At 42.0% G+C, this 24,314-nt stretch overlaps 1 protein-coding gene across 1 annotated transcript in view; it reads left to right on the top strand.

Annotated features, from left to right (window-relative positions):
* LOC139408645 (astrotactin-2-like) overlaps window positions 1-24,314 on the top strand; it is a 447,901-nt gene that overhangs the window by 58,967 nt on the left and 364,620 nt on the right. Inside the window, exon 2 of the mRNA XM_071152798.1 lies at window positions 1,210-1,397. Coding sequence (XP_071008899.1) covers window positions 1,210-1,397 — 188 coding nt within the window. The remainder of the gene's footprint in view (window positions 1-1,209; window positions 1,398-24,314) is intronic.

Here is a 24,314-nt window from a genome sequence, read left to right as displayed (position 1 = left end):
TGCTGTGTCCACTGACCCCAGAGTCAGTAGGTTAATGACCAGCGCCACTGAAAACCATCCCTCATACTGTACCTGCCACTAGCCTGGGAGCAGCTCCGTCCCCCTGTCCCTGACCTTGTCACCCACCCCTGACAAATACTGTATCAAGCACATAGCTCCCAGAGGCTGTCTCAGTACCCAGCGACCGCGGAGCACCAGTTGTCGATAGCGTCACAGTCCTGTGCTTTGATCCCTATCTGGCCAGCTTGGTTATTTTCATGCCTGCTTTATTTCTCTCCCATCAATTTGCCCTCTGAGTCCGATCTCACCCGCCTTCGTTTACATTTTTCAAGGTTGCGCCTTTTCTTTTTCCTTTTTTAACTGATCCACTTCCCCTCTGGTGTCGTAGCTCTTTATGTTAATGCAGATGGCCTGTTCGCGCTAATGTATTCATTAGGTTTACAGGACTGTTGATGATTTGTGGAGATAGCGAGAGGACGGAGCACAGCGAGGCAGCGTTCTCTCAACTGCTATTGACAATAAAATTGAATCCTAGGTGACAGATAGCGAACAGAATGGCATACCCATTGTCTTATCCCCATTAGTTACTACGCTACTGATTTTAAGTCTGCTCATACAAACAGGGAGTGTGCAAGCAAAGGTCTAAGCTATCCACCATGATGATTCATGTTGTTTGTTAGGCCCGTGACGTTTTACTGACCTAGAGGTTTTGATCAATCAATTCTGGATTAACGGCAGAGTTTTAACTTATTGGTTGGGAAGCAGTCATCATTATACAGATATCATGTAAACTGCTTGGAAATTCAACTCAGTTCCCAAATGCCTCTACCTATTTGACACAGTGTAGGATTGCACAGAAATGTATCCTTATCCCTCCTAAGAGTGTCTGTTGATACAGCTAGCTCTACGGAGCAGCCGAGTCTTGACCTTAAGAGAGAGCAAGCACTTCACTAGAATGTTAATGCAAACTTATCACAGACGTCAGTCACCCCTGAACTTTCCGTTCAATTTCCCCAAATGCTCATGTGCCTCTTTCAGACACAGATAAACATGCACACATGCACGCATGCACACATGCACACATGCACGCATCCACACACATACCGATGCAAACATACACACACCCACAAAATAAATTGTGTTAATTGTTAAAAGTGTCAATTGTTTAAGGTTGTCACAAAATCTCTTTCTTTCTCTTCCTATCTGTAGAGATGTCAGGTTTGGGGGCAGACATCTCTCAGGTGCATTGGAAGCAGCAGTGGCTGGAGAACGGAACGCTGTATTTCCACGTGTCCATGAGCACCTCTGAGCAACTGATACAGACAACCGTGCCCACGGCCCAGGAGCCTGCTCACGTCCTGCACGAACACATGCACCTGCTGCACATCTCTGTTATGGTAAGAAACACACACTCTTACCCCCTCTTGACCCCGCCTCACCCCATCCTCATATCTCGCCACATCCTCTCTTTCTCTCTCTTACCACCTCTTCACCACTCTCTCATTTTTCTTTGCCTCTTGACTCACTGTCCTCAGGTGAACTGCTGTATCATGTGTCTCATCCATCCGTGCTGTCCAATGCACTGATATGCTTTAGTCTGCAAATCTCTCACCCACCCTCAGTATGTTCCTCTGCTCGGCTCTACTGATATCACTCTACTGAGTGATGAGCCAGAGGTTATTCCAGGTCAGCTGGTTGTGTGATCTAAAGGGGGTTCAGACTCAGAGCAGACCTTATTTCATGCTTTCAGTCACCGCTCTTGGTTTTCTTTTGATACTCCTACTGTGACTTGATGTGAATGGCGGCATGTGTGTCTGTGTGTAATCTCATCATCTGTGAAATGGGGGAAGGATATTGAATAGTAAGGAAGGGGGAGGAAGTACACTACATGGCCAAAGGTATGTGGACAACCCTTCAAATTAGTGGATTTGGCTAGTTCAGCCACACCAATTGCTGACAGGTGTATGAAACCGAGCACACAGCCATGCAATCTCCATAGCCAACATTGGCAGTAGAATGGCCCATACTGAAGAGCTCAGTGACTTTCAATGTGGCACCGTCATAGGATGCTACCTTTCCAACAAGTCAGTTTGTCAAATTTCTGCGCTGCTAGAGCTGCCCGGGTCAACTGTAAGTGCTGTTACTGTGAAGTGGAAATGTCTAGGAGCAGCAACGGCTCAGCCGCGAAGTGGTAGGCCACACAAGCTCACAGCGCGTAGCGCATAAACTTTGTCTGTCCTTGGTTGCAACACTCACTACCGAGTTCCAAACTGCCCCTGGAAGCAACGTAAGCACAATAACTGTTTGTCGGGAACTTCATGAATGGGTTTACATGGACAAGCAGCCACACACAAGCGTAAGATCACCAATGCATAGTGCCAACTGTAAAGTTTGGTGGAGGAGGGAATAATGGTCTGGGGCTGTTTTTTTGTGGTTCGGGCTAGGCCCCTTAGCTCCAGAGAAGGGAAATCTTAACATTACAGCATACAATGACATTCTAGACGACTCTGTGCTTCCAACTTTGGAGTAACAGTTTGGAGAAGGCCCTTTACTTTTTCAGCATGACAATGCCCCCGTGCACAAAGTGAGGTACATACAGAAATGATTTGTCGAGGTCGTTAATTGAGGACCTTGCCTGGCCTGCACAGAGCCCTGATATTTGCCCCATTGAACACCTTTGGGATGAATTGGAACGCGGACTGCGAGCCAGGCCTAATTGCACACTAAGAGTGCCCAATGTCACTGATGCTCTTGTGAATGAAAGCAAGTCCCCACAGCTATGTTCTAATGTCTAGTGGACAACCTTCCCAGAAGAGTGGAGGCTGTTATAGCAGCAAAGGGGGACCAACTCCATATTAATACACATGATTTTGGAATTAAGTGTTCAACAAGCAGGTATCCACATACTTTTACCCATCTAGTGTAGATCTGGCTGGGATGAGGAGTCAAGGTGTACACATGTGGCCTCTGGGCCAAGGATGTCTCCTGGCTCTTTGAGTGAGCATCATTAAGTGTAATTCTGTCAGTTCTGTGGCAGGTTCAAGTCGGAGTACTCTATTCTTTTGGCATTGAGCTGTCTATTTCTCACTCTCTCCATTCCTCCTCCATTTAGTCTCTCCATCACAGGCCTCCCTCAGCCTGCTGTGGACATCACCGTCTCTGTCAGGGAGAGGCAGATCTCAATACTGACACATATGCGGGAAAGACATCTTATTGACATGGAACTCTGCATTGATCGTGCAGTTTATTCTGATTTGTGTTGATCGTCCATATTGTTGGAATTGAAATGCTTTTGTTATTTGTGTTAATATAACATTTTTGTGTAAATTACATTGAGATTGTGTGTTCTGGAGTTCTTCCACACTAAATCAATGGCAGAAATATAGATAAATATAATTGACAAACCAATATACCCTCAATGTTACTCTTTCAGTTCTGCACTTTTTGCTGTCTATATACTATGTTAGATAGAGTTCCAAAAGAAACATTGACGCAGGGAATGCTTATGTCCTTGCAACTTGTGCATGATTCCAATCAGTCAATGTGAAATATGGGATTGTGAAATACGGTTAAAACGTATGTAATACAATATAATAAAGGTAATGCTTTCAAACTTAAATTCTTAGTAACTTCCCGGATTAATGTGTATGTTTAAGGGTCAGATCTTCCCCAGTCTCATGTGTCTTTATTCAAGGACAGTGGGTTCACATTAAGCATCATATCACCTTAAATAATGTGCGGTATGGAGCTCACAAGGGCACATTTCCTGCCCCAGGGGATGCGTTACTTTCAGCAGACCTTCAGGGTTTTATAACAACTGTCCTTCGCAAATCTTTCATTTCTACTTACCGTACCCGTTAATGGAAGACTAGCGTTTTATACAATAGCAGTGAAGGGCAGTGATTTGAGGTCTTTAGACGGTAGAAACGTTGCCTTCTGTTCAACTTAGTTGCAAAGTGAAGTTTCCTAGCGCATACCTTTTAATCCCTGACAAGTTAAATATGCAGTTTCGTGCGCTAAATAAAAGCACAATTACTCTTGTTTTCAAAGTAAACTTTTACACTACAGTGATCATAGCTAATATTTGTATATCCCATATCAATGAGAACATAGACATGCGGAATATGATCTTAACATTAACATCCAACTACAATTCCCCCCCAATACATATTCCCTTATTTGAACTGCAATCCCAAAAACAGCACAAAGTACAAAAATTGAAGCTGCTTTCAAGAAGCTTCGGGCGTCGCATTAAACTCACTTCAGGAACAAGGACATGCTGTCATTCTACCTCTCTAATTGGCTGGCTTGTCAATCATGTCGAACTAGGGAAGGCACGCCAGGATAATGATAATTTTATAGGTTTCACTTAGACCTTTGCTGTGTCTCAGATGATAGGCTGCTGCCAGCTGTACGAGCTAGAGATGCAGATAATGAGCTTCCTCTTACTCATAAGTAAATAAGGGATTTAAATACAGGTTGTTAAAATTACGGACATGAGGGCCAAAAGGTAAATGTTGTGTTATTCAATGAAGAAAAAGTAGAGTCGGATCATGGGTCTCAACCATGTGGCCCTGTGGCCATTAGCTTCCACCACGAACTTCTCTCATTAGCCTCTCTTAACTTTTCTAGTTATTTGGAAAGATTTGATTAGGGAAAAGGGTACATGACACATGCATAAATTACGCCTTGAGAGAAATGGCCCCTCAGGAAAAATGTATTTATACCTTTGAATTGGTATGCAGTATAGAAATGTGGTCAAGATGGCCATGTTTTCCTTTGCTCTATGTTGACTGCTCACTGGCACATTTAAAACCATTGACTATTAATTCAAGGAATGTTTTCTGCCGTTACCAAGAATTTTCCTTGTGCTATGAGGCTGGTCAGCCAGGATCAGTCAGACATAGAGCCCCTAGCTTGATCAGTCCTGACTCAGACCCCCCGTCATGACCTCCCACGCCTCAGTCACCCCCCGTCTGGCCTGGTCCGAGCCCGTCTGGTTGTATGGGGGAACATTAGCATGCGCCAGCACTCGTCTGCCCCCTGTACATAAGCGTTTACAGCAGCTCTGCTTCCTGCATGGCTAATGTTGTGTTTGTTCCAGCAGCCTTGCCTGGAGGGCTTTATGGGACGCCATTGATTTTTGCTCTCATCCTCGAAGTCGAGTTATCAAACACTTGCATTAAAGGTACCACACTGAATGTAGTGGTGGTCGGCTAGGCTTTTGTTTTTCACTCCTCTTTGGGTGGTTACCTTGGGGCGTTTGCTGACAGGTGTTAGGATAACGCTGACCTATAATTATAAAGCCTGAACAAGCCCATTGGAAATCAGCCCACTACTGTGTTATTAACATGTAATAATAGCTTTGGAAGCACCTTGGTAGGTTTAACATAGGGACTGAGAAGAGGATGGCTTGCTTTGCACTCCCTTGTCATTACCATTGATCCATGCGTTTACCAGTAATTGGGCATTGTGTGTAAACCCAGTTGCTCTGGTGGCCTTCATACTTCTATTATTGTGGAAAGGCTGTGGGGAGATCATTTGAAAACATTGAAGAGCAGCTATTTCCAAGCTAGAATTTTTGGCTCTCAAACAGAGAAGGAACTGGAAGGAGAGGAAACAAAAGCCTACTTTAGAATGTTTTCCCTCCCATCTGACAGAGCCATTCATGCACACATAGGAATTAAATGGAATCGATAGTGATGAATCAGTTTCTGACAGATCCTTTTACATTCCCCTCGGAGCGCGGGAAGGAAGTGTGGTGCGTGGAATTATTAACACCTAGCGCTAACCACTTTGCCGCCACAAAAGAGTCGCAGTGGCTGTTTGATCAGGCATGCGAGATGTACTGCGCCGTGCATTAAACAAAACCACCCTGCGAGGGAGAGCGCGCGAGAGAGAGCGCGCGCGAGAGAGAGAGAGAGAGAGCACTGTTCCGTTCCGGCCAGAACAGAATCCATTCATGATGTAGGAATCTTGAGCTAAGACTGTGGGGAATATAAGGATATGAGGACTAGGTATGTAGATCTGTTTCTGGCATAGTAAGGATCCTCTTGTCTAGTTTCAAAAATAAATCAACTATTTGTTGTCAGCCATAGTGGTGGTAGGGCGGACATTTCCCACATAAATGACACGTTTCGGTTCATTTGGAGGACAGGTGGTATACTGAATGGGACACAATTCCAGCGTTATGGATGTGACATTTGCACACAAAATGAGAAACAACATGTCTCACAGAACTGACTTATCAAGCATAAATGAAAATGTTATTGTGTATATTTATAGAACCCTTTATAGGGGAAGTGTTGACACATAATTACACAATTCTAAGTCATACTACTTTGAAGTAACGGAATAACAACAACTTGCGTTTTGGATGTGACGTAAATGGACAGACATTTTTGGGAGAGCAGACACATAGGCAAAAGTCTGTGAATCTCAAAGTTTTAGGGTAAAATATTAATTAAAGCCAATTTGAAAGTAAAGCTTGGCTAATAAACTAAAACAACAATGAAGAAAATATACAAATTGTAATATATATTTTAGAGGAAAATGTACCGTTATGGCTGTGACATTCTCTGTTAAGGACCTTATGACACAAAAAAATGATTGTTTATATATTAAAGATTTCTTCACCAAACTTCATCATGATACTTTTGTTGTCATCTGAAAATGCTGTGCACCTCAAAGAACCAAGAAATCACCAGTACCTTGAATAATTATTGTTTAGGCTATCAAAGTGCACTCATTGTCCCATCTTAATCAAACATAAATGCACAAATGTACAAAAAATGCATTTACAATTCTTTATTTGAAAATCTATATTTTTTATTGCAAATTAGAGTGTTGCATACCTCAACAATTACATAAATATTTGCGCTTTCAATTACAGCCATGAGTCTTCTTGGGTATGACGCTACAAGCTTGGCACACCTGTATTTGGGGAGTTTCTCCCATTCTTCTCTGCAGATCCTCTCAAGCTCTTGTCAGGTTGGATGGGGAGCATCGCTGCACAGCTATTTTCAGGTCTCTCCAGAGATGTTCGATCAGGTTCCAGTCCAGGCTCTGGCTGGGCCTATCAAGGACATTCAGGAACTTGTCCCGAAGCCACTCCTGCGTTGTCTTGGATGTGTCCTTAGGTTTGTTGTCCTGTTGGAAGGTGAACCTTCGCCCCCAGTCTGAGGTCCTGAACGCTCTGGAGCAGGTTTTCATCAAGGATCTCTGTACTTTGCTCCATACATTTTTTCTCGATCCTGAGGTGTCTCCCAGTCCCTGCTGCTGAAAAACATCCCCACAGCATGACGCTGCCACCACCGTGCTTCACCGTAGAGATGGTGCCAGGTTTCCTCCAGACACTGGCGTTCAGGCCAAAGAGTTCAATATTGGTTTCATCAGACCAAAGAATATTGTTTCTCATGGTCTGAGAGTCCTTTAGGTGTCTTTTGGCAAACTCCAAGCGGGCTGTCATGTGCCTTTTACTGAGGAGTGGCTTCCTTCTGGCCACTACCATAAAGGCCTGATTGGTGAAGTGCTGCAGAGATGGTTGTCCTTCTGGAAGGTTCTCCCATCTCCACCGAGGAACTCTAGAGCTCTGTCAGAATGACCATCGACGCCTTGGTCACCTCCCTGACCAAGGTCCTTCTCCCATGATTGCTCAGTTTGGCCGCGCAGACAGCTCTAGGAAGAGTCGTGGTGGTTCCAAACTTCTTCCATTTAAGAATGATGGAGGCCACTGTGTTCTTGGGGACCTTCAATGCAGCAGAAATGTTTTGGTACCTTTCCCCAGATCTGTGGCTCGACACAATCATGTCTCTGAGCTCTACGGACAATTCCTTCGACCTCATGGTTTGGTTTTTGCTCTGACATGCAATGCCAACTGTGGGACCTTATATAGACAGGTGTGTGCATTTACATATCATGTTCAATCAATTGAATTTACCACAGGTGTACTCCAATCAAGTTGGATTAGGATTAGCAATGGAAACAGGATGTACTAGAGCTCAATTTCAACTCTCATAGCAAAGGGACTGAATACTTATGTAAATAAGGTGTTTCTGTTTGTTATTTTTTTTAACATTTGCAAGCATTTATAATAACCTTTTTTCACTTTCTCATTATGGGGAAATGTGTGTAGATTGATGAGGCAAAACATTTATTTAATACATTTTAGAATAAGGCTCTAACATAACTGTCAAGGCTTCTATAAGTAGTAGGTGGAGGAGTCAGGCGCAGAGAGCAGGGTAGTTCAAAAGATGTGGATCTTTATTTTCCAAAAAACAAGAGAGACGGTCACGCCACACACACAATGGTGCGTAAAGACCCAGTCCAAACAAGCAGGACGAAACTGATCGGAAAAATGAATACCACAAAATAATCACACACCATAAACAGAAAAACAAGCCCGCACAACAGCCGGCGGGCCTACTGGGTTTAAATAGCCCACAATCAAAACCTAAACACAAAACAAGTGCAACTAATCAGACACAACTAAATAAAACAGAAAAGGGGATCGGTGGCAGCTAGTAGGCCGGCGACAACGACCGCCGAGCGCCGCCCGAACAGGAAGAGGCACCATCTTCGGCGGGATTCGTGACAGTAACAAAATATGGAAAAAAGGAAAGGGTCTGAATACTTTCTGAATGCACTGTACCTCTAACCCAAGACTCAGTGATTCATACACCCATTTCATTTCATTTTTAGCTTGCTGGACTCATTCCTCACTCATCCCTTATCATCTCTACTATATCTACTATACATTTCTTTGTTTTCATTACATGAAATGCTAAAAAAAAAGACATTTCATTGAATTATAACCTACCAGTGGCACAGGGTTTGCACTTTCGTAGACATTTCTTGACAGATCGTAAATCACCTCAGGCTTGACTGCTGCAATTCACAAGCACGTGCAGGGCAGACTACATAGATACAGACCAGTATCAAATCAAATCAAAGTTTATTTGTCAGGTGTGCCAAATACAGCAGGTGAAGACCTTACAGTGAAATGCTTACTTACAGGCTTTAACCAACAGTGCAAAAAAATGTATTAGGTGAACAATAGGTAAGTAAAGAAATATAAACAACAGTAAAAAGACAGTGAAAAATAACCAGCGAGGCTATATACAGTAGCGAGGATATAACAGTAGCGGCTATAACTCTGGCCGATACCCGTACTTACTCAAGGAAGTCAACAAACTCTGCATGACCGGTGTAAGTTGCTTGTGGATTTTTAAGACCTTTATTATGCCATGTGATCACGAGCAATGCTCCAGTTAGCAGAACAATGCATGATTGCAGTTCATATGAGAACTTGAGTACACCCGAAATAGATCACACACACAGATAAAGATTGCCCGCTAGCTTGTTTGCTAACATAAACACACTTCAGAAGCAGTAGGAAGGGCATTAACATTTTGTCATGATTTCGTTATGCAGTGATACTGACTAGTGAGTCACTGATCATGTTATGAACCGTCCGTAATGGTCACATCTGTTAAACTTAGAACGAGTACTGTTGAAAGTTAGCTTGCACATAATGTTTGCATACAATCATACTCGAAACGCGTCCACAGTAACAACCTTTCCTCAAAAACATTATGGATGTGACACTGCCTGTCCAAATCAGCATTCTCTCTTCACTAGATTTGTATAATTCCATACATTTAGTTTCCTTCCGACTTGGTCAGAAACATGTATCAGAACAAGTTCTGTGAGCCAATGCCAAAAGCTATGAAATCTGGTTGAGTGAAAATACTTATTTTAAGACTTTGTATCCTGTTTTGTAGTAACAATAACATTCAATTTGACAAATAAAAAGGCCAGATGTAGTCTTTACTTCAAAATACACACATTCAAGGTGAATATGAAAGTAGTTTAATTAGTAAAAATAAGCTATTTCTTTTTTCGTGCTCATGTTGACCATACTGTGGAATTGCTAAATAACGGCTAGCAGCTACCGAGCCTTTCATATGTCATGGTACGGAACATAATCTTCACATTCTCTCAGAGATCAAATTGTATTGGTCACATGAGCCGAATGTAAACTTTACAGTGAAATGCTTACTTACGAGTCCATTACCAACAATGCAGAGTTAAAAAAGTAAGACAAATATTTGCTAAATAAAAAGGAAACAGTAACACAATAAAACGAATAGGCTACAAGGAGTACCAGTACCGAGTCAATGTACAGTGGTATGAGGTAGTTAAGGTAATTGAGGTAATGCAGTATGTACATGTGGGTAGGGGTAAAAGTGACTAGATCTTGGCATGAGTGCTGGGTGTACATACAGTATCTTCCAAAGCAGAAATCGAAAAGGCATCCATTTGTATACTATAAATATGGATATGTGTGAAATGCTACCCTTTAGACAAGCACTGCAGACTATTATTCACTTCTCTTTTAGAACCATGAACCTCATGAAATTTTCACACCACTCCGTCCATTCCTAGGCTCATTCATTCATATTATGTTTACTGTGTAAAGGTATAGGAATAGTATCCTTATCATCACTCTCCTGCAGGATATGCGTAGAGGAAAAGAGCACCACCCTACATGCTAGGAACCACCACTTTATAATTAACCAGTCAGTGGTGATCGATGGTCAGAGAGTGGAGGGTCACTAAGGCACACAGAGCTCACAGGTCCCTACACACACAGTGTCCGCCCATAATTGCGGCTTTACCGAAACAAGCTGACATAATGGGCAGGGACACATTAGGGGCAGGGACACATTCAGTTATTGTTCTGTTTTAATTGTTCCATGTTTAATTGTTCCCGGGCCACCTTTCGGTTCCTTTCATTTTACAAATGTGCATGGTATCGCGTCATGAATACCAAATCAATCAATTAAACAGGCACAGTAGCCAGCAGCTGAAAGGGACCGTGGCGTAAAGTTCTAGAATGAAGTGTTATTAGGAAAGTGATTTACTCAGAAGAGATAATTGTCCTTTAGACCTATGCCTAAAATTACTCTTCATCTCACTGAATTATACTGACCAAAAATATAAATGCAGCAATTTCAAAGATTTTACCGAGTTACAGTTCGTATAAGGAAATCAGTCATGTGATATAAATTCATTAGGCCCTAATCTATGGATTTCTCATGACTGTGAATACTGATATGCATCTATTGGTCACAAGTACCTTAAAAAAAGGTAGGGGTGTGGATCAGAAAACCTGTCAGTATCTGGTGTGACCACCATTTTCCTCATGCAGCGCGACACATCTCCTTCACATAGAGTGGCCTGTGGAATGTTGTCCCACTCCTCTTCGATGGCTGTGCGAAGTTGCATGATATTGGCGGAAACTGGAACACGCTGTCGTAAATATCAATCCAAAGCTCAATGGATAAAATGTCTGGTGAGTATGTAGGCCATGGAAGAACTGGGACATGTACAGATCCTTGCTACATGGGGCCGTGCATTATCATGCTGAAACATGAGGTGATGGGTCTCAGGATCTCGTCACGATATCTCTGCATTCAAATTGTTATCAATAAAATGCTGTCTGTTTGTGGTCCGTAGCTTATGCCTACCCATACCATACCCTCACCGCCACTATGGGGCACTCTGTTCACAACGCTGACATCAGCAAACCACTCACCCACACTGCACCATACAGAAGTGAAGATGAAGACTGTTACGACGCTGAACTGCGGTCAGGTCAAGACCCTGGTGAGGACATGATGCATACATATGAGCTTCCCTGAGACGATTTCTGACAGTTTGGGCAGAAATTCTTTGGTTGTGGAAACCCACAGTTTCATCAGATGTCCGGGTGGCTGGTCTCAGACGATTCCGCAGGTGAAGAAGCCGGATGTGGAGGTCCTGGGCTGGCGTGGTTACACATGGTCTGCGGTTGTGAGGCCAGTTTGACGTACTGCCAAATTATCTCAAACAAAGTTGGAGGCGGCTTATGATAGAGGAATTAACATTGAATGATCTGTCAACCGCTCTGGTGGACATTCCTGTAGACAGCATGCTAATTGCATGCTCCCTCAACACTTGAGACATCTGTGGCATTATGTTGTGTGGCAAAATGGCACATTTTAGAGTGGCTGTTTATTGTCCCCCAGCACAAGGTGCACCTGTGTAATGATCATTCTGTTTAATCAGCTTCTTGATATGTCACACCTGTCAAGTGGATGGATTATCTTGGCAAAGGAGAAATGCTCACTAACAGGGATGTAAACACATTTGTGCATAACATTTGAGAGAAATAAGATTTTTGTGCATGTGGAACATTTCTGAGATCTTTTTTTTTTTTTGGATCACGAAACATTGGACCAACACTTTATATGTTGTGTTTATATATTTGTTCAGTGACATTCTAAATTGGGTGGTTCTGTGGTAAGACATTTGTCACTAAATTACTTGTTAGCATTTGTATTATAGATGGATATGATTATGGCGGCCATCTTGTGTTTTCATTTTAGGGTTTGTCTTTAATTCAGGAGCATCAAGGCAACTATATCAGTCATTGAAGTTGGAATGGTATCAATACTGCAGCCAATGACAAGCTGTTGTGTGCCATTGGTCAGAGTGCGAGCCAATGGTGGCGAGCTCAAGTTTGGCAGTCAATAAAGGCATTACTTGCTTCCACACTTTTGTTTACACCCTGGTAGTGTTTGATTACAGGCTTTGCTTGGGCCTTGACAGGAACAGATGACAAGGACTGAAGGATTTGTTGTTGTGGAATAGAGAGAAAGGAGAGAACTAGCAGTCAGCCACTGAATTAGACGGAGATATTTAAATTACAATATGCCAAATAAACACATTAGTCCATTGTGGCAGTGCCTTCCATTCATGCAGCACAATATTGACAGTATCTGAGCTCGCTTGCAGCCAAAGCAGCATTTTTTTTTGTCACAGTCAAAATTGTTATGTCCATTCCTATTCCCTTTGGCGTCTCTCTTGGACAGATTCAAATTACACTGCTTAATAAGAAACTACTCTCTCTTTCTATCACACACTCTCTGTCTCTATCTCTCTCTCTCCTCACTTGAAATGATGAGCAAAGGTAAAGGAATGAATATTCCCCTGACATCATTACAGGGAATATCCAGCGGTGGTATTTCAGCAGACACCATGATAGCTTCACTAACATTAGCCTATCAAATGTCAAGCCCGTATAAGCCTATGGGGAGATTATATTCAGCTAGCTAATCTCAGTGCTGGGAGGGAAGAAAAGGGTTGATCTCACTTCCAAAGACGAATGGAGGTTCCTCACAACACATCCATTAAGCCATGTCAGCAGCAATGCCTTTATTGCTGTTTAAACAACAGAGTTTTTCTCTCCTCTGGGACATACAAGCATATATCACTCGCATCCTGTGATAAATACATAGCAAACAATTGTGGTTTAAGTTTCCCCTTGGCTATTTACAACTGTTGTAAAGTGATGTGTTCAAAACTCCGTAGATCATTGGGTACATAACACATAAGGTGAGGTCCGGAATTATTGGATCTCTTGATAAAGATAGTATTTTTTTCCCTAAAATAAATAATACAAATACTGAGCTATATTTTATGCAAAATATGTTTTTACAAAATAATGAATCTTTCCAGATCCTTGATGTCCTTCGTCTGCGCTTATCGACTGCCCTTTTCATTTCAAGCCACTGGTTTTCAATGAGGTTCAAGTCTGAGATGGCCATTGCACAATGTTGATTTTGTGGTCAGTTAACCATTTCTTTGTGCTTAAGGTTATTGTCTTGCTGAAAGATTCACTTGAGGCCACGTTTCAGCCTCCTAGCAGAGGCAACAAGGTTTTTGGCTAAAATGTTCTGGAAGTTAGGATAGCTAATGATGCCGTTTACCTTAACAAGAGTCCCAGGACAAGTGGAAGCAAAATAGCCCCACCAACATCAAAGATCTACCATAATGTTTTACAGTAGAGATTAGGTATTTTCTGCATATGCATTGTTCTTTCGAAGGCCAAACCCACCACTGGTATGCCTGGGCAGAGACCTCTATTTCAAAATCCGCAAACAAATGCTTAATTGACCACAAAATATAAAGTTTGCAATGGCCCGTCTCAGTCTCCGGACTTGAACCCCAGTGCTTTTATTTCTTCACTCCTAGATTACTGTAACTCTTTGTACAGTATACATGACTCAATCTACAGTTCATTGAAAATGCTGCAGCAAGACTTTTAACAGTGTCACGGCATTCAAGAGAAGAAGGTGAGTACCATGGTGCAGCGTGGTACGTGTTCATAATTTATTTATTAGCAACTGAACACTAAATACAAAAATGACAAAAATAATACCCGAAACAGTTCTGTCTGGTACAGATAAGAAACAGAAAACAACTACCCACAAAACCCATGTGGGCAAGAGCTACCTAGGTATGGTTCTCAATCAGAGACAACGACAGACAGCTGTCCCTGATTGAGAACCATACCCGCCCAAACACAAAGAAATACAAAAACATAGAAAAAATAACATAGAATGCCCACCCTACTCACACCCTGGCCTAACCAAAATGGAGAATAAAAAGCCTCTCTATGGCCAGGGCGTGACAAACAGGCACCAGGAAATGTAACCATATCACACATAGTTTAGCTTATCTAAACTGGCTACCAGTCACTTTTAGAACAGATGGAAACATTTGAATGATCACATTTGCTTGGCTTGGTTTAGCCCCCTTCTATAGCGCCAGAGCTCCTCTGGCAGGGCACTGTTGACCATTCCAATTCTAGGTTGAAAACGAAAGGAGACCAGACATTTGCCTTTAGGGACCCTATAATTGGGAATGGTCTGCCAGTGGAGATCAGGCTTGCAGATTCAGTGCCTCTTTTTAAATCCCTTCTGAAGACACACTTTTATAAAGATGCTCTTAATTGATGATTATATAATTCTCCTTCCTCCTGTATTTGTTTCTTTGTTAGTACTTATATTTTATGATGTGATGCACTTTGTTACTTGTATTGAAAGGCTCTATACAAAAAGTTATTATTATTATTATTGAAGACCTGTGGTTTGAATTGGAGAGGACGGAAGTCCAGAAGTGCAGACGAAGGATATGAAGGATCTGGAAAGATTCTGTATAGTGGACTGTTCTAAGATCCATTCCAATGTGTTCTCCAATCTCATAAAACATTTTAGAAAAAGGCTCAGTGTTGTTATCCTCGCAAAGGGACGGTGCTGGAGTATTGAAAACGGGTCACAATTATTTTATCACCCATCTTTCTGAGATTTTTTTGTTTCTCTGAGCAATTGTATTAGTATAAAATAATATAATTTGTTGTTTTTTGCAAAGAATCTAGCTTAGTATTTGTATTATTTACAATAATATTTACAATAATTCCCGATCCCACTGTATGTATCATACAGAAGAGGCTAGATTGCATAAGCTGCTGAAGGTTTGTTTTCTTGAACAGTCTTTTAGTGTGCAAGGTTACAGAGTAAAATTCCCTTGCTGAAAAGCTGCCAAACTTTAACTGAAACACGTGTATGATTTGCAAGACAGACAAAATCTGAGTGTGAATATTTTTCCCATTTTAATGTTCAGAGTAAAAAATAAAGCAGTAGACATTCTGCTGAAATGGGAAGAGCTGAGTGTCACTTTTCCACCCGATCCACATAAATGTATCATCATTCTCCGTGCTGCCTGTCAGGGGTGATCAATGTTTAAAATGTTGCTAGCGTTTTTATGCTAGTGCCGCAACACAACAAAGTGTGGTTCATCTGTCTTGCACTGTGCTGAGCAACTTAGGCCGCCTCCGCGTTTCCGATTCCAATGACTGAGACATTTTGACTGTGTCAGTATACCATGAGAGAGAAAGCGAGAGATGCTTTTATTCCCTGGTTAAAGCATAAAGCCCCAGACAAAGTAGGGTTTCCCAAACTAGGGGTTGCATTCCCCATGTGGGGTCACCGGATGTTAAAATAGGGTTGCGTGGTTCATGGAACCGGGGTTATATCAGTAACCTCCGGTAGCTGCTAGATGCGGTTGTAATAAAAAGAGCGGATTCTGTTTTCTTCTTAGAAATGTGGCTCTATCTATTGAATGGTTTAAGCTACAAAATATTATCACTCAAAGATAAGGGTGTCAGGAACATGTACGTACGTGCTGTTTCTCTCTGCTATGCCCACAAGTCGTTGGAACCGAGTGGACATGACCAGGCACTAAACAGACTTTGGGATATATCTCTGATGATATTATTTTCTACTCAGTTTGTAACAAAAATATTACTGGATGATCTTCTGAAATTCCTTTTCTGATGCATTTCAGTCACTTCAAACTATATTGTCTTCAGATTGAAATACTGGCAAAATGATTTGTAATAGACTGTCGTAGCCCAAATTTTAAAAGTAAACATTGGCCTTTGATCACATAACTTCTACCTGACGCGAGCCTACCAGATGAGCTAAATGCCTTTTATGCGCACATCGAGGCAAGCAAAGTTGAAGCATGCAGGAGAGCACCAGCTGTTCTGGATGACTGTGTGATAACGCTCGCAGCCAATGTGAGCAAGACCTTTAAACAGGTCAACATTCACAAAGCCGCGGGGCCAGATGGATTATCAGGACGTGTACTCAAAGCATGCACGGACCAACTGGCAAGTGTCTTCACTGACATTTTCAACCTCTCCCTTTCTGAGTCCGTAATGCCTACATGTTTCAAGCAGACCACCATAGTCCCTGTGCCCAAGGAAGCAAAGGTAACCTGCCTAAATGATTACGGCCCCGTGGCACTCACGTCAGTAGCCATGAAGCCGTGCTTTGAAATACTGGTCATGTCTCACACCCTAGACCCACTCCAATTCACATACCGCCCCAACAGATCCACAGATGACGCAATCTCAATCGTACTCCACACCTCCCTTTCTCACCTGGACATAAGGAACACCTATGTGAGAATGCTGTTCATTGACTACAGCTCAGCGTTCAACACCATAGTGCCCTCTAAGCTCATCACTAAGCTATGGACCCTGGGACTAAACACCTCCCTCTGCGACTGGATCCTGGACTTCCTGACGGGCCGCCCCCAGGTGGTAAGGGTAGGCAGCAACACGTCTGCCACGCTGATCCTTAACACTGTGGCCCCTCAGGGGTGTGTACTTAGTCCCCTCCTGTATTCCCTGTTCACCCACGACTGCGTGGCCAAACACGACTCCAACACCATCATTAAGTTTGCTGATTACACAACAGTGGTAGGCCTGATCCCCGACAACAATGAGACGGCCTGTATGGAGGAGGTCAGAGAACTGTCAGTGTGGTGCCATGACAACAACCTTTCCCTCAATGTGAGCAAGACAAAGGAGCTGATCGTGGACTACAGGAAACAGCGGGCCGAACAGGCCCCCATTCACATCAACAGGGCTGTAGTGGAGTGGGTCGAGAGTTTCAGGTTCCTTGGTGTCCACATCACCAATGATCTATCATGGTCCAAACACACCAAGGCGGTCGTGAAGAGGGCACGACAAAACCTTTTCCCCCTCAGAAGACTGAAACGGTTTGGCATGGTTCCCCAGATCCTCAAAAGGTTCTACAGCTGCACCATCGAGAGCATGGTTACATTACCGCCTGGTATGGCAACTGCTCGGCATCTGACCGCAAGGCGCTACAGAATGTAGTGCGTATGGCCCAGTACATGACTGGGGCAAAGCTTCCTGCAATCCAGGACCTATGTAATAGACGATGTCAGAGGAAAGCCCATAAAATTGTCAGAGACTTCAGTCACACAAGTCATAGACTGTTTTCTCTGCTACCGCACAGCAAGCGATACCGGAGCGCCAAGTCTAGGACCATAAACCTCTTTAAAAGTTTCTATCCCCAAGCCATAAGACTGCAGAACAATTAATCAAATGGCCACCGGACTATTACATTTACCCCCCCCCCCCCCCATTTGTTTTGTACAATGCTGCTACTCGCTGTTTATTATCTATGCATAGTCACTTTCCCTACCTACATGTACAAAGGATCCTCTAACCTGTACACTGACTCGGTACCGGTACCCCCTGTATATAGCCTCGTTACTGTGTTACTTTTTTATTGTTTGGTTTTACTTTAGTTTATTTCGTAAATATTTTCTTAAACTCTTTTTGAACTGCACTATTGGTTTAAGGGCTTGTAAGTAAACATTTCACGGTAAGGTCTAAACTTGTTGTATTCGGCGCATGTGACAAGTAAAGTTTGATTTGATTTATTAAATTGTGGGGTTGCAAAAAAAAATCGGATCACAGCCAAAAAAAGTTTTGGAACCCCTGAAGTAAGGAAATAAGAAATAAGCTGTCTGGTATATCGTAGCAATAATTCATATCTCCTCCCTTGTAATATAAGCCCTTTTCCATTACTCATGCCCATTTGTTGTCGGTCTGATGTGTTGGTTCAAATTGAGCGCAAACAATATATGTTTTAAGTAAATATTATGAAAAAGGCATTTTGCCACATGTAATTTAGAAGTTACTTTGAACAACCTTGCATGAAACATTAGAAACACTGTTTTGTGGGTCCTCTGCTTTGATTATGCTTCCTGCTTCAGAAGAAATGTCAAACATTAAACAGCCCTCATACAGTATTGATAATGAAAAAAAGGCCTTCTGTAGTCTCACCAAAACGTTATTTTCTGCCATTAACACACACACACACACAATGCCCATCATTCCCCAACACACACACATATACAGTGCCTTGCGAAAGTATTCGGCCCCCTTGAACTTTGCGACCTTTTGCCACATTTCAGGCTTCAAACATAAAGATATAAAACTGTATTTTTTTGTGAAGAATCAACAACAAGTGGGTCACAATCATGAAGTGGAATGGGCGTGCAAAATTATTCAGCCCCCTTAAGTTAATACTTTGTAGCGCCACCTTTTGCTGCGATTACAGCTGTAAGTCGCTTGGGATATGTCTATCAGTTTTGCACATCGAGAGACTGAAATGTTTTCCCATTCCTCCTTGCAAAACAGCTCGAGTTCAGTGAGGTTGGATGGAGAGCATTTGTGAACAGCAGTTTTCAGTTCTTTCCACAGATTCTCGATTGGATTCAGGTCTGGACTTTGACTTGGCCATTCTAACACCTGGATATGTTTATTTTTGAACCATTCCATTGTAGATTTTGCTTTATGTTTTGGATCATTGTCTTGTTGGAAGACAAATCTCCGTCCCAGTCTCAGGTCTTTTGCAGACTCCATCAGGTTTTCTTCCAGAATGGTCCTGTATTTGGCTCCATCCATCTTCCCATCAATTTTAACCATCTTCCCTGTCCCTGCTGAAGAAAAGCAGGCCCAAACCATGATGCTGCCACCACCATGTTTGACAGTGGGGATGGTGTGTTCAGAGTGATGAGCTGTGTTGCTTTTACGCCAAACATAACGTTTTGCATTGTTGCCAAAAAGTTCAATTTTGGTTTCATCTGACCAGAGCACCTTCTTCCACATGTTTGGTGTGTCTCCCAGATGGCTTGTGGCAAACTTTAAACAACACTTTTTATGGATATCTTTAAGAAATGGCTTTCTTCTTGCCACTCTTCCATAAAGGCCAGATTTGTGCAATATACGACTGATTGTTGTCCTATGGACAGAGTCTCCCACCTCAGCTGTAGATCTCTGCAGTTCATCCAGAGTGATCATGGGCCTCTTGGCTGCATCTCTGATCAGTCTTCTCCTTGTATGAGCTGAAAGTTTAGAGGGACAGCCAGGTCTTGGTAGATTTGCAGTGGTCTGATACTCCTTCCATTTCAATATTATCGCTTGCACAGTGCTCCTTGGGATGTTTAAAGCTTGGGAAATCTTTTTGTATCCAAATCCGGCTTTAAACTTCTTCACAACAGTATCTCGGACCTGCCTGGTGTGTTCCTTGTTCTTCATGATGCTCTCTGCGCTTTTAACGGACCTCTGAGACTATCACAGTGCAGGTGCATTTATACGGAGACTTGATTACACACAGGTGGATTGTATTTATCATCATTAGTGTTACGGATACAGTTATCCTGTGTGTGTATCCTGTGTGTGTGTGTGTTTCTTTTCTCTCCTTCTCCAATCACAGGTGAAAATCATCACTCCCCAATCAGTCAACAATCAACCCATCAATCAGAAGACACACCTCCTCCTGTTTCCTACCCTATCACAGTTCCTTCCCCATGGTTTAAAAACCCCATCATTTGTTTGCTCTAGAGCTCAATCTCTTTGTAAATGCCATGTTTGTAGATCTCTGTTCTTCATAGATTTCAGTAGCTCAATCTCTTTGTAAATGCCATGTTTGTAGATCTCTGTTTTTCGACTCTCTCTCTTTGTGTCTTAACCTCTCTTTTGTTGGAGCACCTCCAAATCACTTTGTCATCTCCTGTGAGTATTGTTTTGGTTATGGTGTTTGTTTGTTGCTGGTGGGAAAAGGGGGAAACCAAGACAAGTCGCCCATGGGCATACACTACCCGTAGGTAAACTTTGTTAAACACACTAGTTAGAACTGGGCGGACCACCCACTGTATTTTTGGTTAGTTAGCTGTTGTTAAAGTAGGCTAGTCTAGCTTAGGGGTGTTTTTGCATATTTATTGTTTCTTTCCTTGGGTCCAGCTCAGCCCCTTTTCCTGCTCCCCCCATTACCGTGTGTTTATAAATAAACCCTGAGTTTGACGGTATTATTTCAGTTGTCGTGGTTATTTCGTTCACACTTACTTTGTCACAACTATAATTTGCATGAGATATGTTACGGGTCTCATTACCATCCCCCCTAGACTGTCGGGCCAAAAGGGATTCGTAACAATTAGTCATTTAGGTCAACATTGGATCATTCAGAGATCCTCACTGAACTTCTGGAGAGAGTTTGCTGCACTGAAAGTAAAGGGGCTGAACAATTTTGCACGCCCAATTTTTCAGTTTTTGATTTGTTAAAAAAGTTTGAAATATCCAATAAATGTCGTTCCACTTCATGATTGTGTCCCACTTGTTGTTGATTCTTCACAAAAAAATACAGTTTTATATCTTTATGTTTGAAGCCTGAAATGTGGCAAAAGGTCGCAAAATTCAAGGGGGCCGAATACTTTCGCAAGGCACTGTATATATATGGCCTCCCACTACTCTTTCTATTCTGGTTAGATCCAGTTTAATCTGTTCTGTGAAGGGAGTAGTACACAGTGTTGTACGAGATCTTCAGTTTCTTGGCAATTTCTCGCATGTAATAGCCTTCATTTCTCAGAACAAGAAGAGACTGATGAGTTTCAGAAGAAAGTTACTTGTTTCTGGCCATTTTGTTGAGCCTGTAATCGAACCCACAAATGCTGATGCTCCAGATACTCAACTGTTCCAAAGAAGGTCCGTTTTATTGCTATAATCAGAACAACATTTTTCAGCTGTGCTAACATAATTGAAAAAGGGATTTCTAATAATCAATTAGCCTTTTAAAATTATAAACTTAGATTAGCTAACCCAACGTGCTATTGGAACACAGGAGTGATGGTTGCTGATAATGGGCCTCTGTACGCCTATGTAGATAATCCATAAAAAAATCAGCCGTTTCCAGCTACAATAGTCATTTACACCATTAACAATGTCTACACTGTATTTCTGATCAATTTGATGTTATTTTAATGGACAAAAAATGTGCTTTTCTTTCAAAAACAAGATTCTTATCTCAGCTCACTGGTCACCATAACACCCACTCGTAGCAAGCTCTCCAGCAGGTATATCTCACTGGTCATCTCCTTTCCTTCCAGTTCTCTGCTGCCAATGACTGGAACGAATTTGCAAAAATCGCTGAAGTTGGAGACATATCTCCCTCACTAACTTTAAGCATCAGCTATCTGAGCAGCTTACCGATCGCTGGAGCTGTACACAGCCCATCTGTAAATAGCCCATCCAACTACCTACCTCATCCCCATATTGTTTTTATTAACTTTTTTTGCTCTTTTGCACACCAGTATTTCTACTTGCACATCATCATCTGCACATCTATCACTACAGAGTTCATTTGCTAAATTGTAATTACTTCGCTACTATGGGCTATTTATTGCATTACCTCCTTACGCCATTTGCTTTATCTTGGCCAGGTTGCAGTTATAAATGAGAACTTGTTCTCAACTGGCCTACCTGGTTAAATAAAGGAATTTTTTTTTTCAATAAAAATTCTAAGTGACCCCAAACTTTTGAATGTGTGTGTGTGTGTGTGTGTGTGCGTGCGCGCGTGTGTGTATACAGTTAAAGTTGGAGGTTTACATACACCTTATCCAAATACATTTAAACTCTGTTTTTCACAATTCCTGACATTTAATCCTAGTAAGAAATTCCCTGTCTAGGGTCAGGTAGGATCACCACTTTATTTTAAGAATGTGAAATGTCAGAATAATAGTAGAGAGAGTGATTTATTTCAGCTTTATTTATTTCATCACATTCCCAGTTTGGTTAGAAGTTTACATACACTCAATTGGTATTTGGTAGCATTGCCTTTAAAATGTTTAACTTGGGTCAAACGTTTCGGGTAGCCTTTCACAAGCTTCACTCAATAAATTGGGTACATTTTGGCCCATTCCTGCTGACAGAGCATGTGTAACTGAGTCAGGTTTGTAGGCCTCCTTGCTCGCACACACTTTTTCAGTTCTGCCCGCACATTTTCTATGGGATTGAGGTCAGGGCTTTGTGATGGTCACTCCAATACCTTGACTTTGTTGTCCTTAATCTTAGAACTACCCATCCCGCATCCGGGAGAATTGTCATCAACTACACTAATTAGCATAGCGCAACGGTCAAAATATATTACTAGGAAATATTAATATTCATGAAATCACAAGTGAAATATAGTGAAACACAGCTTAGCCTTTTGTTAATCACCCTGTCATCTCTTTTGAAATTATGCTTTACAGCCAAAGCAAGACAAGCGTTTGTGTAAGTTTATCGATAGCCTAGCATAGCATTATGTCCAGCTAGCAGCAGGAAGCTTGGTCACGAAAATCAGAAAAGCAATCAAATTAAATCGTTTACCTTTGATGAGCTTCTGATGTCTTCACTCATGAGACTCCCAGTTAGACAGCAAATGTTCATTTTGTTCCATAAAGATTATTTTTATAGCCGAAATAACTCAGTTTCTTGTCCACGTTTTGTTGAGAAATCCACCGGAAATTGTGGTCATAACAACGCCGAAAAAACCTCGAAATTAGATCCATAATATCGACAGAGACATGGCAACAGTTTTTTATAATCAATCCTCAAAGTGTTTTTCAAATATCTATTCGATAATATATCAACAGGGACAATTGGCTTTTCAGTAGGAGCGAGAGGAACAATGGCCGCCTTTGTCTATTACGCACAAATCACTCTGATAGCCACCACCTGACCACTGACGCAATGTTGTCGTTCACGCACATTTTTCAAAATAAAAGCCTGAAACTATATCTAGTGGCTGTAGAAACATTAGGGAAGCCATTGAAAAAGGAATCTGGTTGATATCCCTTTTAATGGGCAATAGGGATGCATAGAAAGACAGGGGTTTCAAAATAAGAGTCACTTGCTGATTGGATTTTTCTCAGGCTTTCGCCTGCAATATCAGTTATGTTATACTCACAGACAATATTTTTACAGTTTTGGAAACTTTAGAGTGTTTTCTATCCTAAGCTGTCAATTATATGCATATTCTAGGATCTGGTCCTGAGAAAAAGCCTGCTTACTTTGGGAACGTTATTTTTCCAAAAATGAAAATAGTGCCCCCTAGTTTCAAGAGGTTAATACCTGGACTTTGTAGTCCCATTTGTGACCAAGCTTTAACTTCCTGACTGGTGTCTTGAGATGTTGCTTCAATATATCCACATTTTGATTTATTTATTTTAATTTCACCTTTATTTAACCAGGTAGGCAAGTTGAGAACAAGTTCTCATTTCCAAATGCGACCATAATTTTCTATCCTCATGATGCCATCTATTTTGTGAAGTGCACCAGTCCCTCCTGCAGCAAAGCACCCCCACAACATGGTGCTGCCACCCCCATGCTTCAGGGTTGGGATGGTATTCTTCGGCTTACAAGCTTCCCCCTTTTTCCTCCAAATATAACGATGGTCATTATGGTCAAACAGTTCCATTTTTGTTTCATCAGACCAGAGGACATTTCTCCAAAAAGTACGATCTCTGTTCCCATGTGGAGCTGCAAACCATAGTCTGGCTTTTTCATGGTGGTTTTGGAGCAGCGGCTTCCTCCTTGCTGTACGCCCTTTCAGGTTATGTCGATATGGGACTCGTTTTACTGTGGATATAGATACTTTTGTGCCGGTTTCCTCCAGCATCTTCAGAAGGTCCTTTGCTGTTGTTCTGGGATTGATTTGCACTTTTCGCACCATAGTACGTTCATCTCTAGGAGACAGAACGCGTCTCCTTCCTGAGCGGTATGA

The sequence above is a fragment of the Oncorhynchus clarkii genome, chromosome 5 (genome assembly GCF_045791955.1).
Source record: "Oncorhynchus clarkii lewisi isolate Uvic-CL-2024 chromosome 5, UVic_Ocla_1.0, whole genome shotgun sequence".
Lineage (NCBI taxonomy): Eukaryota > Metazoa > Chordata > Actinopteri > Salmoniformes > Salmonidae > Oncorhynchus > Oncorhynchus clarkii.
This window is presented reverse-complemented; position numbering and strand designations above follow the sequence as displayed.